At 41.4% G+C, this 18,212-nt stretch overlaps 1 protein-coding gene across 1 annotated transcript in view; it reads right to left on the reverse strand.

The window, feature by feature from the left end:
- Nucleotides 1-18,212, reverse strand: part of CABCOCO1 (ciliary associated calcium binding coiled-coil 1) — a 94,070-nt gene that overhangs the window by 47,621 nt on the left and 28,237 nt on the right. The window contains exons 4-5 of the mRNA XM_072995167.2: nt 12,125-12,269; nt 6,589-6,661 (exon numbers count right to left, since the gene is read on the reverse strand). Of these exons, the coding sequence (XP_072851268.2) occupies nt 6,589-6,661; nt 12,125-12,269 (218 nt within the window). The remainder of the gene's footprint in view (nt 1-6,588; nt 6,662-12,124; nt 12,270-18,212) is intronic.

An 18,212-nucleotide genomic window follows, 5' to 3' on the forward strand; every position in this document is an offset into this window, starting at 1 on the left:
ATACAGATTATCCTTATTCCAGAACATTACAGATCATCAGTGGGTGGCATCTGTGCCCGCCTTTATAGTGTAAGTTGTAGAGTGTAAATTGCTAATGAAAGCATGGAATCATGATCATCATCATAATCATAAACTGTCTTCATTTCATATAGATCCCAAAATGTCTTCATCTAAATTTACCTTACTTTTGCTTCCATCAATGTTCAGATCTGGTTTTCTTTTGCATACTCATCTTTGACAAACTCAATCCCTAAGTAATAAATCTTACATCATGTGCACGATCGTTGTCTCTACACAGATGTGGATATTCCCTCAATCAATCCAGGCAGGAGTCTATACTACAGTCTGTTCAATAGCCTATCCTGGGACATTCAAGTCACATGAATGGCCTTTTAATCCCAGTTTATTGTGTGGAGCTATCATGGAAGTGGATGCCACACAAAGAAATGTTTGAATGCAAATGTGGGGTACTTGGGCTGTCAGATAGGTGGTTCATTTGAATTAATGCTGTGGAGAGACTAGAAAAAGTAGGGAACTGTGGTTTCACTTGCCCTTTTGAAAGGCCTATTAGTGCATGCCTGGGATGAGCGGGATAGGAGAGGGAAGAGAAAATGCCAATTAATTGGGAGGCCATACCATCTGGCCTTCTCACTGAGAGAGGGGGGAATCTTCTAGGCTACTGCTCACCCCTTGGTACAGATCTAATTAGCAAATAATGGTTTCAGCTGAGAATGGAAGGGGAGATAAGTTACTTTTGGAGAAGTTACTCTCTTCAAAAAGGTTCGGGATAATTTGATGTTTGATTGAATCTAAAAAGGGAGTAATGGGTATAAAAGTGAGAGAGAATTTACTTACCCATATTTTTCGCTCCATAAGACGCACCTTTCCATAAGACGCACCAATTTTTTAGGAGAAGAAAACAGGAAAATTTAATCTGTTTTCTTCGCTCCATAAGACGCACAGACTTTTCACCCCCTGTTTTGTGGGGGAAAAGTGCGTCTTATGGTGCGAAAAATACGGTAGCTTACTCTAGTATCACTTAGGATGCTGCTATGATCATCTGCTTCCTTGCTGCCTGACTTATACTCTATGTATTTTGTACAGCCATGCTAACATTCTACCAATACATAAGTATTAGCGTAGCTTATTTATTTTCTTGTGGGAACGGTTCTGGAAGTGTTCTTGCCTCAAGTCTTAACCTTTTTTGAATGCTTATTTGTTCTACAATGTTTTGATTGTTTTGTGACTTTTGAAACTCTTTGGAAACCTTGTTTTTTCTCTTTTCTTGCAACATCTTTAATAAAATATAAAATTTTACAATAGTCTGGTTAGTTTTGGGAATAGTGTTGTTGGTACTAAAGAAAGGCCTTGCTTTGATCACCTACTGTACGCTTTTGCATTTTGTGGGTATTTTAGTATCCTTACTTTGCAGGGTTGGCATAGGTGTCAAAAGTTCTTAACCCTGTGGATTTTTGGTAACCTCCCTGGAGCCTTGAGTAGGTAGAGTGACTCAATGGGCTGGGAGGGGCTACCAGGCAGAAAGATTTCCCCAGCCATCAGCACATCTGGCCTCTTGGAAATTACCTACACCAGGAAAGTCTGGGCAATGTAGCTCAATGCTTAGCGTGGGTCTCTCTGACCTTGCCACACTCTTGTCAAATGCAAAAAGTCTACAATAAATATCAAATCCTGCACAAGTCAGTAGCAGAAACTGGGAAAAATGGTTCCCACCATTGTTGGCTTCTTCTCTTTTTTTTTGACCAATGGATTGAATGAGCAGCTGCACAGCTAGCTGTACACATACAGTCTTCTTCAAAGTTCCATACACTTCAACCTTTGCTGAACTATGCATGAAAAGTTTTTTGCCCTCATGTGCCTTCTCAATGGACACTGACAGCCATGGCTGTTAATATTGTCTTAAAGCACAATTTCTATTTCATCCACCACACATCATTCTCTTTCTTCTTCGTACCATGATTTTATGGCACACTGGCTAGAATCCTGCTGCATATATAGACCAGTAACGATTCCATTTGTGTAAGTTACAGTAGCAAATTGCAACAAGTTAAGAAATCAGCATAGGCAGTTCCTATCATGCACCAAGTCACATAACTGGTATGCAACAGGAAACACCCATGACAGAGATTGACTTGTGACAATTTACTACTGAAAATTATGGTAGAGCAGTTAGGCCAGTAGGCATAACTAACAGGATTCTGGCCACTACCTCCTGGCATATATAACCTGCCACATGGTATACTGAACTTGCCCCTTCTGCCATTCTTAGCTCTATTTTTTCACCCCCAAAAGTAAAAGCAATCAAGTAAGCAAACAAACAAAACTGAACTGCATGGTTATACAGGTTTTAATCAGTGTGAAGGGTGATAGTAGAGAGTGTGCCATCCCCAGCTAGTGAAGGACAAAAGGGGAGAGAGGAATTAGAAAGCAAGCAAGGACAAGACAGCCAAGGAGAGAATGTGACCATGGAGACAGAGACTCGAAAGGGCAGGAAGTTTGAAGTTAGCTCGGTGGAGGAGGCACGAAAGGGGTAGAGCTGGAGTTGTTGGTCTGGGATGAAAGTATAAATACCCAAGGAGAGCGCTGTTTTGAGGTGGAAGTAGAGCTGTGGAAGAGAGAGATTGAGAAGCTAAGGGAATACGAGTGGGTTAAGACCCAAGAGTTACTGAGGGATTTCCCAAACTTAAAGCTAGGAGGGCTGCTTCCCGATCCACCCTCTCAGGAAGGGAAAGAAGTAAAGTACGAGACCCTTGAGTGGTCTGTAGTGGTTTTCCCTAAGAAGAAGGGAAGCGGTCGCCAAGTAATACAACCCGATGGTCGGCATAACACTCTGCCACTAGAAGGTGACTGGGCAAGGCACCCATGTTGCGGCACCATCTGCGTGGTGCAGAGCGCGCCACTACGGAAACCGACGGATGCGGAGAGATTTGTCCCTGCATCCCTCTGAGTTCGGTTGGTGAAACGATTGAATATGCATTGGACAGTTACGGCTTGTTGCCAGAGTTGAGTTTCTTTGATCCCTTTTCTAATAATGTTGAACCGCCTGTCCCTAATAAAGATGAAGCTGTTAAAGTTAAGAAGACGACTCCTGTGGTACTTCCCGTGCAAAATGACGAACCGTCCAAATTTGAATCTGAACCCATTCACACTCAGTTTTAAAAACAAGACAGGCAAAGAACAAAACTCTGTGGAAACTTTAAAGTTACAACAGCAAAAATTTGAGAAACACAAGACAACAAACAACCTGCCTATAAAAATGAAAGTAATGAAAACAAAGAAAGAAGAAATGGAAAGGTAGAAAGATAAGCTGCTCCACTTGAAGCAAAGACATCCCCTACCCAGTAGTCAATTCCAGGACAGGACGTCTCAATGGGACACATGAAAAGGCAGCAGAAACGATGCTGGAATATTTCATGAAAAAAAACAGGATTAAAAAGGTCACCAAACTATGTAATCCCTCCCCCCCGAAATGCGATTAATTTGGGTATTTGTGCCAGTCAGGGTACAGGAGGGGATGGGATCCAGCTAAATAGCCAGGATAGGCTCGCCCCCAGCTGCCAATTTCATATCTCTTTTGCAGTCAGACTGCAACCTTTTGCTGAATCTTGGTAAAATCTATCTTTCTCTCCTTTTAACATGACGTTTCTTTTGAAAGTATGATAATAGCTTCTGTGAAATAATTTGAAAAACTGCAATTGGACTCATTTGCTATATTGGCACCCACATTTTTATTAGCATCCATATATATATATGTTCTCATATTAATCACTTTATTCATAGAGCTCATTCACATAAGGTGTATAGCTCCAACTGAGGGAAGTTTATTTATTTATTTATTTATTGGACTTATATACCGCCCCATAGCGCTACAAGCACTCTCCGGGCGGTTTTTACAATTTTAATTATAAAGGCTACACATTGCCCCCCCAGCAAGCTGGGTACTCATTTTACCGACCTCGGAAGGATGGAAGGCTGAGTCAACCTTGAGCCGGCTACCTGGGATTTGAACCCCAGGTCGTGAGCACAGTTTTAGCTGCAGTACAGCGTTTTAACCACTGCGCCACGAGGCTCTTTGGAAGAGTGGTCCCTTTCCCCCGCAAATGTAGATTCACTTACCAAAGCTTCCATATCTGTTCCATTTTTCTCTGAATGTAATCCAGATTCTTCCAGTTCAAATTTCCACACTATAAGGCATCGCCTTTTTTCCTCCTCCCACTTCTCCCTCTCCTTTCTTTTCGTTCATCCCCGCTCCCCAGTTTTCTGCCGTCTCTCCATCTCTTATCTGTTTACCTCTGTTGGGGGAGGTACAGGTAAGGCACTCTCACAGATTACCACACAGCTGATGTCAGGGGAGTATGAATTGTTCACAACCCATAGAAATCGGACTTATTTCGGACAAGGAAACAAACAGGGCTGACAAAGCTGGAATAAAAAAGGATTCCAAACATGCTCCCACAAAAGACCCAATACCCACATGAAGGAAAATAATCCTGAGGTAGAAAGGAAGTGGAAGAGATTTATTTGAGCCTCCAGTAATGTCATATAGATTAAACTAATTTTAATCAATGGTTAATGGAACCACCTCTTTAACGGAAGCACAAACAGGATGTGGGGATGAACTTTATACCTATTTCTTTCTCTAACTACAAACAGACTGCACTGTTACTAATATAATCAGGAAATGGACCCCTGTAGGAATTTCCCTCTTACCGGTCACTTAATAACATACATTGATTGAGGGACTGATTGGTTGATTTGGACCTTTAGCGTTCCTTTCCTCAAAGGAACTTGGGGTTCCCCGTTCCTTATCCTGTGTTATCTTCATCACAAACCTGTGACATGCATAAGACTGAGAAGGAAGTGTGTTCCAATTCTGCTATAGTCACCGCCGGATTAACATTTGTTGGCAAACAGTAATATTAAACCACATACCCCAATTACCTTGCTATTGGGGATAGAAATAATATTCAGTTAACCTCTCATTATCTTCAATTCAAGCTGTCCCAAGATGAAGAGCTACTAACTGAGGAATTTTCAAGTTTTAAAAGATCCCTTACCTCGAGTGCAAGAGTAAAAGTGAGGAGGGTTCCCCCCCCCCCATTTTGCAATTTATAGAAAATGCCTATGGAGCAATATATGCTGAAATGATGCCAGATTAGGCACAGCTGCTGGGCCATATGGACCTAAGTATTTCACCATCCAACTTCCATCAAAAATATTTTAGGAAAATCCTTGCCCTGCTTAATTCTTTTCCTCTCCCAAGCAAATTCGTCCACCATCACCCTCCAATAAATCCAACACTAGCCACAATTGCAGTTAATTGTTTTTAGATGACAGCTAGGAAAATCCACTTTCCAAACTGGATTCAATAAGTATTTCTGTAAACCAGATTCACTTTTATGACAAATTATTTCTATAAGGTTCTATTACTTAAGCAAGCATTAAAAAGACTTGAATGTTATGAGATAAATGCTTCCTGTTGCTAGCTAAATGTCAAGGTATGCCTTGTCACAAGAGTCTGACATTCATGTCTGACAGTTTCTTTTGCAATGGCTTTCTTCTTATTAGTCTAACTGATTTATGAGGGCTAGCAATCAGCGGGACTGTAATGACATTTATTCTTTGCTCCTTTGCCATAAAGATGTATTCTCATTGGCTAATTATTTTCTGAGCTTACAGAAACAAATTTTCAGAAGATCGCTTTACAAATCTCACTGGTGTCAATTAAAGGGCTTTTAAATATTTGAACTATATGATTACTTACAATTATATTTAACTACTTAAAAATAGCAGTGCAATTTGAAGGTCTGATGTGTGCACGGGGTCAGGAACTGCATCTGGTTGGAGTATATGTCCCATATACTTTCTGCTGGAACACCATGTTTTATGTCTTCTTTGCATGATGAAGAATTTGAAAACTCGCCTTATTTGAAACTTTTTAGTAAGCTAGTACAGGTACTACCGAATCCAGAATGTCCACAAATGGATCATATAGCCATTTTTACATAGGTTCCTGAGGGGACATGGACAGGCAGGGTATGGAAGGATACTACACTAGAACTGGATAGTGAAGATACTTTTACAAATTAACTACCACTGCTGAATCCATTCTCTGTGGGGACTGATTAGTAGGAAATTATATAAATGAACTGAGTTGCAAGGTGGCTAAGTTCAATAGCCCTACTGCAGACACTTCATTCCGAATAAATTGAACAGCCACAGAAATCATACACATCAATTGAAATCCTCCGTTGACCAGTCCCTCTCCTCTGCAGCTTAAGTTACACCTAGAATTCCATATATCATCCTAATAAATGTTGTCAAAGAAGGTATTCTTGGAAACAATGCCAACAGTCTAACTAGCAACGGCATATTTATTCTTCCAAATTTCACATTCCTGAGGAGACAGGCGTTATTGTACTTTTCTTTTTATTCTTTCATCTGCTATTGTATGCTGTTAACACTTGAGCAGTTTTGACATAAAGTTGCTTTGAGCTATAGAAAACAGATGCCAGAGAACACACATTAAAATATTCCACTTAATCAGTTCCAGTCATATAAATTACTTACCTCATCTCCAATCACAAGTTCTTCTCTAGGACTGTGGAAAAGGTACTCATATAGGGTATAATGTTGAAATATGCTGGAAGACAAGAAAAATGGACATTCTGTTAAAGAAAACAATAACTTTAGGATAACAACAACAACAAAAACACTGGGACCATTTTGATATTCAAAGGGACCCTCCCCTCCTTTTATTGCATTTAGCTAGATTTTGTCAACTATAGCTGGCCTTTTTTTAAATTCACTGTGAATTTTGTCACACAGATCATCATTCCCACTTTACAAATGCATAACCAAGGCTGGGGAGAAACTACATTTAAAATAATTGTTTTTTTAAAAAGGTAAAAGATGCACCACCCCAATTAAAATCCCTTCCTTGGCAGCCAGTCACATATTAAAAGACTGCCTGAAGAGACAGGTCTTTGCCTTCCAGCAGGAGGACTGCATGGAGAGGGTCAGCAGGATCTGCCAAAGAAGGCAGTCCCACTGTCTAGGAAGAACCCAGATAACAAAACCTCAACTAAGGTTTGTCATTTTTTGCATTTAGATTCTTTTACACCAGCCTTCCCCAACCTGATATCCTTCAGATGTGCTGGAATACAACGTCCACCATCTCCAGCTATCTTAGCTCGGATGGCTGCAGAGAGTTATACTCTTAACACACCTGGGGGACACTGACTTGAATTTATTCTGGAGTTCTAAAAGCAAATCAGAAAATCTGTTTCTTCAATCGAGTGACTGATGTAGTGAGGTTTCTGAATGTTACCCAAGAAGTTGTTTTCAAACACTCCTGACAGTAAAAATGCATTAACTACATTAAGAAGCTTGCCCCTGCCCATTTTAAAATAATGGTTCTTGTTTTTCTTATTGATCAAATAGTACAAATGCTAGTTGAAATAAACAGTTTTTCTATCAGCTCCTCTGTGCTTAAGGGACATTCTGGTGACATCACAATGCTTGTTGTGCTCATAACAGCATGACAAAATTATGTCACCAGAGAGTATAAAAGCAGTTGTAGTAGGAACACGGCCAGTTAGAGAGCAATCCTCCTACAAGTACCAACAGAAGCAACACAGCAGTCACAGTAAACTTTCCTAACACTTTTTCCTGTTATTTCTGGCCGATGACCTTGCAATCAAATTGCTGACTCTCCAGCTGGAAGAAAACCACCACTTCTGCTACAGCAAAAAGAAGCTATCATCTCTAGCTAGGAGTCAAGTAATCCAGCAACCAGCCTGCCTGACAGAAAGTTGAAATGTTTTGGATGCAAATATGGCCATATTGGCGATATAACTATTCTAACATTTTTTCCCCAGCCCAAGCTTCAGAATCAGACATGGTAAGGCAGCATTAACAGCCTTGATTGATTCCTGCTAACAAACTGATGCCTGGACTCCCCAAGATTTTCAAATGTGGCAGAGCATCAAAATGCAGAAAAATGAGGAGAGTACTGCCATTCTCTCAGATGCCAATCAATTCATTTTACTGAAATGAGCCTGACACATTCTGAATGTGAAATTTTTCGTCAGGACAACTCTGTTGGGGAACAGTCAGACAAGAAAGTTGCCCCTGTTCACATTCACCAAGTGAAGACTTTATTCCAAAATTCTGATTTATTTATTGCCTGATTTGCTCTCTTCTTCACCAGAGTGTTTTTTCAGAACTCACCAGGAAACACTCTCTTTCAAATGAGCCTTTCAGGTACCTTTACTAAATTAGTAGAAGGAGGAGGTGTGTTAGGGTCAGTACAGTACAGGTCAAAGTAGCTCATACTTCCAGGGCAGGAAATAGAGCTCACAGCAGAATTATACAAAGGTAGAAGACCCGGGAGATTTTAGAACCAATGGGGCACAGTGCCCAGAGTGATGGACTAGCATGTCAGACACCTGGGTTCAAATTTTGTATTCAGCTATGAAGTCACTGGGTGACCATGGTCCAGACACTATCTTTAAGCCAGTCCTACATCACAGAATTACTGTAACAATAAAATGGTGAGAGGAAAGTATTTGATCTCCTTGGAGGAAATATGAGATGTAAAATTAATATCTAGTATATTTCAGAAAAACAAAATTATTGGAGAACCCACAAACTGAATTTTCCTGCTCTCATTTTAAAAAATGCAGTATCAGAAATGCCTCAACATAACTCTGTTCATTTCTCTTAGTTCTGGTGTAAGTGGAGGAAGCCTTCTGGATCTAGGCCATGATGTACTTCAGGTTGGATGGAGGGTCTGGGGCAGAGTGCTAGAACAAATCTGTGTATATAAAATTGTTACTGCCCTGGATTTCACTGAACCTCATCTGGCCACATTTCTATTAAATTATGCAGCTTTTTGCAACATGTGTACTTTCCCCCCAAACAGTACAGTTTTCCTTGTTTCATGTCACAAAGGAATACACTGCTTGGCAAGCATTTCTGAAATCTTAGATTTCTGGCATAATATAAAACTATTGCAGATGTGAATGAAGTTGCAGCGTAGGGCTCTTAGGACAACTTGCAAGTATCTGAAAGTGATGAAGGATGGCATATTTTTTAAAAAATGTAACTGTTTCCTGAAAGAAAATGTCAATTGATAACATTGATGCCTGCAGTCGCCTCAGGAAACAGGATGGGAGGGCATATTTTATCAAAAGGGGAAGCATCATGAGTTTTAAGTCATCGTAATCAGGGTATTTTTCTCCACTATTTTATTACATTTTTCAAAGATCTGTAAGAAATCTTCCTCCAGAGAAAAGAAGAGAGAGGGGAAAAAAGATATAAATGCTGAATACTCTACTGGAAGAAAAAAAATGTCTCAGCTGTATAACTGAAAATACATAGGGAGGAAGCATGAGTCTAGCATCATAACATACCATCGTTGGACAGCTATGGATGCCTTAGCATGGCCAAATACTGATGCTTGAGATGAGCTCCCCACTAACATTTTCCCCATGCATAGTATTCTTCTCAATAATAGGCATGGATCTGGCAACCCCCATTTTAACTTCCTATGATGCTCCCACAATGCAGTCTAGAGGCTTGTGGAAGATTTAATTATCAATCAACAAAACTTACACATCAACTAACATATAAGGGGGAAATATTGGAACCCAGATGCAACCACCCAGTTGCTGAATAAAATGAGGGAGAAATGGTTTAAAGCAGGGTAGGCTATGCTGTTTGCAGTCGTTAAGCTGCAATACTGCAATCAAAACTCTGCTCATGACCTGCGTTCGATCCCAGAGGATTCAGGTAGCCGGCTAAAGGTTGACTCAGCCTTCCATTCTTCTGAGATTGGTAAATTGAGTACCCAGCTTGCTGTTGAACAGGGCAATGTGTGGCCTGCATAATAAAATTGTAAACCACCCAGAGACTGTTTTAAGTGCTATGAGTGGTATATTAGCAGCACACTTTGCTATCTTGGAAAGTCTTCAGACCCATTTTCTACACTCAAGATCCACACATGAGCCACCAGCTCCAAAAAGGAGCAAATGTTTTTTTGTTTTGTTTTTTAAATGAAAACTGAGGATTGCTGGAAATCAACTTCCAATCTCATTTTTGCATGTGTGGGATTTGTTTGCTTTTAGAAATTTGGAGGCCCTGTGCCCCACTTTATTGTAAAGTCACAGTTCTTGGAGGTTTCTAAGGTGGATTTTCTCCCTTTTGGCAGATTCAACTTGTTTTATATAAGCCCACTGCATTTTGCCCATTTCTAGTTTAAAGTGAGGTCCAGGTCACACATTCTCAATGGACCCCATTGGAATAGGAAGGCACTAGATGAAACAAATATAGCTACCAGTTAATTTTTGGTTAGAGGTGCAGTGGAGGAATTGCAAGACTAGAGAAGCACAGTATTGTTGCTTGCCTCGAGATACAGGATGCAGCTTTTAGAAGAGGAAACTCCGCTGCCTTGCAAGTGTCATCCAGTACTAAGCCAGTTAAGGGACCAGCCAGGGAGTGATTTTTGACAGCTTAGCCAGCAAACAAGCAGCCCATACAAAGAGAGGAAGGATGCAGGGTGAGGTTAACACTTCTTCTTGCCCATATCAGAGGCTTCTCTTAAGGGGTGGGAGTAGGATACACCTCCAATTTCTCTCTTCAAAACTGGCCACGGTCATGCTTTCCTGATCGAAAAATATGTTGCTCAATTCTGTTGCTGCAAAGCATTCATTGTTCTAGTGTGCAATCTTGCACCAGTCAATCCAGAAGTAAACCCTACTGATTTTAGTGGGACTTACTCCTAGCTTAAGTGAGTACAGGATTGTAGTCTCAGTGTTATTGTACTATCTTATGGCCCACTGAAGCTCATTTTCCAATGTGATAGAAGAGATGCTCCCTTTGTATGCAGCTTGTGAGCTCCTGGGAAGCATTCAGTCTGTTGCAATTCAGCAAAGTATTTCCTATGTATTATCAGTCCCATACCTCTGAGGATTAGCTACTTGGAAGAAATATACGTTTCCGGGTATTAGAAGTGTCTGATTTCACAAAGATGAAGATGGGCTGCAATGCCCAAATGTGGAACAAAGGTGCACATTTCATTTAGTAATAAAATGTGCACATAAACTTGACCAGGTAATCAGACAACTAAAACTCTGATGGCTAAGATTTCTGTAACTGAGTGACAATCTAAAGCTTTATTCACTTAAAATCCATTAAGTGCACAGCACCCTTATATTATGAGATGAACTAGTCCAATGGTTCCTACTCTTGCGTAACCCAAGAAGCCTTCACTACTAGCTGTGCTGGCCGGGGTTTCTAGGCATTGCAGTCCAAGAACATCTGGGTTACCCAAACATTGGGAACCATTGCACTAGTCAAACTGTTCCCCCCCCCCCCCCTTTTCCTTTGTGAAGTCATGGTAGCTTGAGTAGTAGATCCTAAGGGGAGACAATGCCACAGATGGTTGGAATTTAAAATTAATCCAAAGCACAAAGTAAGGAAAGCTATAGTTCGCTATCGGTTATTTTTGCCATCTGTTGCCGGGGGTGGTGGTGGAATCAATCCCCCCTGGATACTGTATATACAAACTCTCCTTGCCCTCTTGCTTATTATATTTTTTAGTATTTAGTTTGTGTGTGTTAGTCTACTACTTTATTATTTGTTACATTTCTTTCCCCCCTTTCTCCTGTGACCTCAGGGTGGAATATTTGCTCTTCCCTTTCCTGCTGAAACATCTAATGTATCATGCAGATGAGGTAACGTTTTGCCTGATTTTTGAATATCAATGTTTTATTTATTGCATGATCAATGACTTCCAAAGGCATATAGTTGATGCAGATTAAAATAGTCTGCTTTGATTTAAGCTCACAACAACTCTGGGGGCTAAGGCCAGCCTAAGACTGGGTGGCAAGTTCAGGATCACACAGTGAGCTCCATAGTGTCAATTTTCCAAAGCCCAGTCCTTTGTGTTAACATTTATGCAACAACATCCCACTAAACACAGAGTAAATAAAAACTGTGTTGGCAATTTTCACTGGTCACTGTGATTGGAATCCACATGTGGGAACTGAATATGTCACATTTGCCCAAATGTTTTTCAACAATGAAGTCTGACGATTAATACCTGATCTTCAAATAATTGATTATGGCCTTGGCTTGGTCTACAGTGAAGAACTCAAACCCACCACTTTTTTCTGAATTACATTGTCCTATTCCAGCCATTGTACGTCCCAGTTCTTGGATGTTGTCTTCCAGTGGCATATGCTGGGCTGTAACACAAAATAGGAAACTTTTGAACACTCACAGAGCCCTCAGAGCAATTCTAAATGAGCTTTGAAAATCAACCATAATTTGACCCATTGTTACTGGCTATAAATGTATGTGTCAGTAATGCTGTACAAACAAATTGGATGGATAGCTGAAGAAGCTGACACTTGGGTGCTTTTGTTGAGTTTTGAACATGCATGTTTGCCTCTTTGAAAGGTACACAGTTTATATTCACAAACAGTTGCTCTGGCTTAATCACCCTAAATTCACTCAGTCCCTGACTGGCATTAGTGTTGAATGATGTCACTGTACCAGCACAAGGTACACTGAGGATGGAGATAGAGTTTAATTATTAATGGATGGGAACAATTCAGTGGAGATTTCTATATGTGCAAGAGATTGCATGTATATACTATTTCTTGTCCTAACACTTGTAGAATGGATAAATCCAGTACAACACTTGACCTGGATGCTGTGGTTTACAGGTTCTGTAGCTGTAACTATGGCTCCTGCTTGTTGATGGATAAGTTTCAGTTTTTGCAGCCTGATGATGTGGACAGGATCCTTGGAGAGGTGAAGGCTACCACATGTCTCCTGGACCCTTGCCCTTCCTGGTTTGTAAAAGTTGCCAGAGAGGGACTGGCTGAGTGGGTCCAAGAGTTAGTGAATGCCTCCTTGCAGCATGGTAGCATCCCAGCATGCTTAAAGGAGGCAGTAATAAGGTCATTATTGAAAAAGCTCTCCTTGGACTCCACAGTACTGGATAATTACCAGCCAGTCTCTAATATCCCATTCTTGGGCAAGGTGCTGGAGTGGGTTGTGGCTTCTCAGCTCCAAGGTAAGTAAACTTGCATTACTATTTTTAATTATAAATTTCAGTGTTGTCAATTTTAATATTAGAATCAAATTAAACTTCTTTTTACATTTTAAATTCTGTTCTAGTTCATACTGCGACTGTTTTTAACTGTTCTGTAAGTCACTTTGAGTCCAAATTCTGTGAGAAAAGTGGCATACAGTGGGGTCTTCACTTGAGAACTTAATCCGTATTGGAAGGCAGTTCTCAAGTCAAAAAGTTCTCAGGTCAAATCTGTATTTCCCATAGGAATGCATTGAAAACCATTTTATCCGTATCTGCTCTTTTCCGTCCATAGAAATTAATGGGAAGCTGCTATTCTGCCTTTGACCACTAGAGGGGGATATTTTGTTTCCTTTTTTTCTTAGGTCAAGAAAGGTTCAGGGAAGGCAGGGAAAATACAGTCCAGGCAGTGTAGTGGACCCTTGACTTACAGAATTAATCCGTATTGGAATGGTGGCTGCAGGTCAAAAAGTCTGTAGGTCAAGTCTCCATTGAGCTACAGTGCATTGAAAACCGATTAATCCCGTAACAGGCCGTTTTTGTTCCATTTTGGTTTTTTTCTGGTCTGTAAGTCAAATCTCAGTCTGCAAGTCAAATCTAAATTTTGTGGCCAGAGAAGTCTGTAACTCAAAAAGTCTATAAGTCAAACCGTCTGTAAGTCAAGGGTTCACTGTATAAATACAATAAACACATGCAAAACAATGGTTTCATGTTATGTCTGAATTTAGTTTCTCTTGTTTAAGAGATCTCTTGCTAAATGAGACCAAGGCTCACTAAATCCAATATTCCTTGCAGGGAATAGAGAGGTTACTTACCTGTAACCATGGTTCTGCAAGTGGTCCCCTGTGAATCCACACAAATGGATTGTTCTGCACCTGCGCAGGACCTCTTGGAAGTTTCTAGAGCTTAAAGACATGTGATTAGTGGGACTTCCCCCAGGAAGCACAGGCTGCACCCGCCAGAAGTCCCCTCAGTTCCCAAAAAGCCTGCCACTGTCAGAAATAGATGGAGTTGACAACGTGATGGACAGAGGGGAGGACAGGTGGGATATGTAGATTCACAGGGGGCCACTAGGAGAACCATGGTTACAGGTAAGCAACTGCTCTTTCATCTTTGTGGTCTCTGTGAATGCACACAAATGGGTGACTGACAAGCTTACTTACTGGTTGGTGGGTCACGTGAGAAAGGAGGTAAGAACAGCTCTCCCAAATCAAGCATCATTCTTTGCTCCGACATTAAGTCTATAATGGGAGACGAATGTCGAGGGTTGCTCAACATATGTTGGAAATGTCTATGCAGTAGAAATAGAAACAGCTGTAGTAGAATGAGCTTTAAGAGCATCAGGAGGTAGTTTGCCTGCGAGATCGTAAGCCAGGGAAATGGCCTGGACTATCCATCTGGATAACGTCTGTGATGAGGCTGGTGAACCCTTGTGAGGGCCATGAAAACAAACAAAGAGGTGAGGAGATTTCCTGAATGCCTTAGTTCTGTCAATATAAAAAGCCAAGGCATGGCGAACATCCAAAGTGTGAAACATGCACTCAATGTCTGATGTTGGAGATGGGAAGCTTGAAGGTAGAATCAAGGGCTGGTTGAAATGAAAATCTGACACCACCTTAGGAAGAAAGGAAACATCTGGGTATAATGTGACCTTTTCTGGATGGAACTGGAGATACGGAGGGTCCAATATGAGGGCTGCTAATTCGCTGGGCCCTCTAGCTGATGTAATGGCTACAAGGAAAAGGGGTTTTATGGAAAGAACTTTGAGGTTGGTGGTAGCCATAGGTTCAGATGGATGCCTGGTAAGCGCATTGAGAACAGTTTGAAGAGACCGTTGTGGGAGAGGGGGCCAGTGAAGGTGACATACATTGTAAAGTCCTCTGAGAAATTTCTTCAGAGTGGGATGAGTAAAGAATCGAGCAGATTCAGAGTCAGAGGGTTGATGGGCTATAACAGCAACAATGTAGACTCTTAGAGTGTGATAGGCCCATATGGAAGAGGTATAGAAGTTAAGTAGTGTGTCTAAAGACGTAGGTGAAGCTGTGAGTCCCTTAGAGTCGGTATGTGCAGAAAAGGCTTTCCATTTTTGTTCATAAAGAAGTTGAGTGGAGGGTTTTCTAGCCTTATCCAGGATAGCCCTTATGAAGAGAGAATACTCCACGCTATGAGCTTGAGGGACTGGAGGTCAGGATGATAAATCCTGCTGTCATTCTGAGTTAACAGGTTCTGAATGGGGGGGGGAGGCAAAACTGATCGGTGCACATAATGACAGGTGGGTGAACCACGGTTGTCGAGGCCACCAAGGGGCTAGAAGAATGGCATTGGATTGCAATTGCTGGATTCTGATTACCATGCATTGTATGAGTGACAGTGGTGGGAAGAGGTATGGAAGATGAGGTCTCCAGTCTATCATGAACGCATCTCCCATGAAGTCTTTGTCGGTTCCGGCACAGGAAGAGTATTGAGGGCATTTTGAACTGTTTTGAGTGGCAAAAACATTGATGGAAGGATTGTTTCATCTTTTGCAGATTTGAGCAAAGATCATGTCATCTAGAGACCGCTTGTGTGTTGTAATGGTAAGATGGCTTAAGTGGTCCACCAAGGAGTTGTCTTCTGTGGCAACATGAACTGCGACTGGGAATATGTGGAGGTAACACTACTCCCAGAAGTGAACTGCTAGGAATAGGAGCAATAGAGTGTGTGTGCCTCCTTGCTTGTTTATATAATATAGAGCTGTCATACTGTCAGTAGCGATTTGGACGGCGTGTCCTGTAACAAGTGGTTGGAAGGCATGGAAGGCTTTGATGATAGCTAAGAGTTCAAGATGGTTTATGTGTAAAGACTGTTCCTTCTTTGTCCACAGGGCATGGATCTTGTGGCCCCAACAATGAGCTCCCCAGCCCAAAGGGCTAGCATTGGTGGTGATCTGAATTGTGAGTTGAAGAGGAGCAGAAGGGCGGCCAATGAGTAGATGTAGATGGAAGGTCCACCACGTAATTTGTTGAGCTAAATCAGTGCATACCCTGAGGTGTTTCAGTGGGTGGTCTGGCACTGGATTGAATAGGGAAAGGTACCAGGATTAGAGAGATCGCATTTTGAGTCTGGTGTGTTGTATGACAGAGGTAGTGGATGCCATGAGTCTGAGGAAACGTTGAGTCTGGTGAGCCAATACCCAGGCAAGAGGTTGAAAAGGTTGAATAGCCAATCTTAGTTTTGTTATTCGATCTGGCGGTGGGAAAGCTTGAGCATGGCAAGAGTCGAGATGTGCACCTATGTAGGTTGCAGCCTGTGATGGTTCGAGGGATGATTTGATGAAGTTGACCTTGAGGCTGAGATGTTGTAATGTGTCAAGGGTGATGGGAGTGTCTCTTAGAGCAGCTTGATAAGAATCGGAGACAATCAGCCAGTCGTTGATGTATGAGAAAACTGTAATTCCAGGAGACAGAGATGTGCTGCAACTGGCACAAGACATTTGTTGAAGGCTCTCAGGGAGGGAACAGAATTGGAGGGAACAGAATTGACAGGCAGTGTTGTCGAAATGGAATTGAAGGTATTTGTGATGTTGCGCATGGATAGAAATGTGGAAATATGTATCCTGCAGGTTGATCACGACAAACCAATCTCCATGTGAAAGGAGGGGAATAACAGTGTCTAGAGTAACTATTCTGAAATGCAAGGGACAGATGAACTTATTAAGGTCAAAGATTGGACAGAGTCCTCTGTCTTTCTTTGGTACTGCGAAATATCTTGAATAAAAACCATGTTCGATATCAGTCAGTGGAACAGTGATGATGGCAAGTTTTTGAAGGAGAAGGAGAACTTCTTCTCTCAGGGCTGACGAGTATGGAGTATATTTAATTTGTCCAAGGGGTGGAAGGTGATCAAATTCTACAAGGTAACTGTTTTCGATCATGGACAAAACCCAATGGTTGTTAGTGATGAGCGACCATGAAGTCAGAAATAGATAAAGCTATGTTTTAAATGAAACAGAAGTGATGGGCTGTTGTATAAAGAAGTTATGGGTATTGCTTACCCTTCTTTTGTGGGCGACAAAAAGTTTGTCAATTTTGAGGTTGAGGTTGGAATCAAGGGGCAGGAGCAGTGGAAGTAGACTGAGTGGAGAAAGGTCTTTCAAGCATGTGTGACTTGTATGGTTTGTATTGCTGTTGAAATGGTTGATGAACAAATGGTTGTCTGTGCCATTGAGGTCTCTGATAATGGTAAGGTTGTTGAGTAAAATAAGATCTTGCACTTTTTCTAATTTTGTGAAGATTGTACATTACTTTGTCTGTTTTCTCGTTAAAGAGGCCTGCAGCATTGGACGGGAGGTCCTCGATATGGGACCTAGTCTCATCTGATATGACTACTGATCTAAGCCAAGTATGAGGTCGGAAAGCAATGGATGTTGCCACAGCTTTGGAGGCAGCATCGGCAGTATACCTAGAGGCAATTCTTTGTTGTTTTGCCAATGTTGAGGCCTCAATATGGACATTTAGGGCTTCTGATCTAGTGGTTTCAGGAGCTGCTTGGAGAATTGGTAGCATTTTACAGTATTCCATAGCTGATTATGGTAAGCTTCCATAGCTGCTTGGAAATTAGCAACTCTCATCAGAAAAGAGGTGAGAGAGTATAAACATCTGCCGAGAATGTGGAGTTTTCTGCCCTCTGTGCTGGTCAGAGCAACAGATGATTTATTTCTAGCCTGAGATTGATTAGATTCTACAATAATGGAATTTGGCGTGGGATGTTTGGTCAAAAAAGAAGTGTCGGGGCTATGGGTTTTATAATGACTTTCTACGCTCCTTGAGATTTGGAGAGAAGATGGCGGTTTGTCCTAAGATTCTTTAACCAAGTCTAGCATGGCTGGTATAAATGCAAGACTGAGTGGTGGTGTTTTTTCCTGATTAATGTCATTAAACACTAAGTCCTGTTTGGGAGGCGGTGGTTCTTCAATTTCCAGTTCAAATCCTCTGAAGAGGAGGGAGGCTGGTTTTCTGCAACATCTGAACCAGGACTGCGTAGATTAGATGGAGATTCTTGTGATACATCCGACGATTCGTGATCAGAATGAGAAGAGTCTGATGATGGA

This window comes from Pogona vitticeps, chromosome 3 (assembly GCF_051106095.1).
Source record: "Pogona vitticeps strain Pit_001003342236 chromosome 3, PviZW2.1, whole genome shotgun sequence".
Classification (NCBI taxonomy): domain Eukaryota; kingdom Metazoa; phylum Chordata; class Lepidosauria; order Squamata; family Agamidae; genus Pogona; species Pogona vitticeps.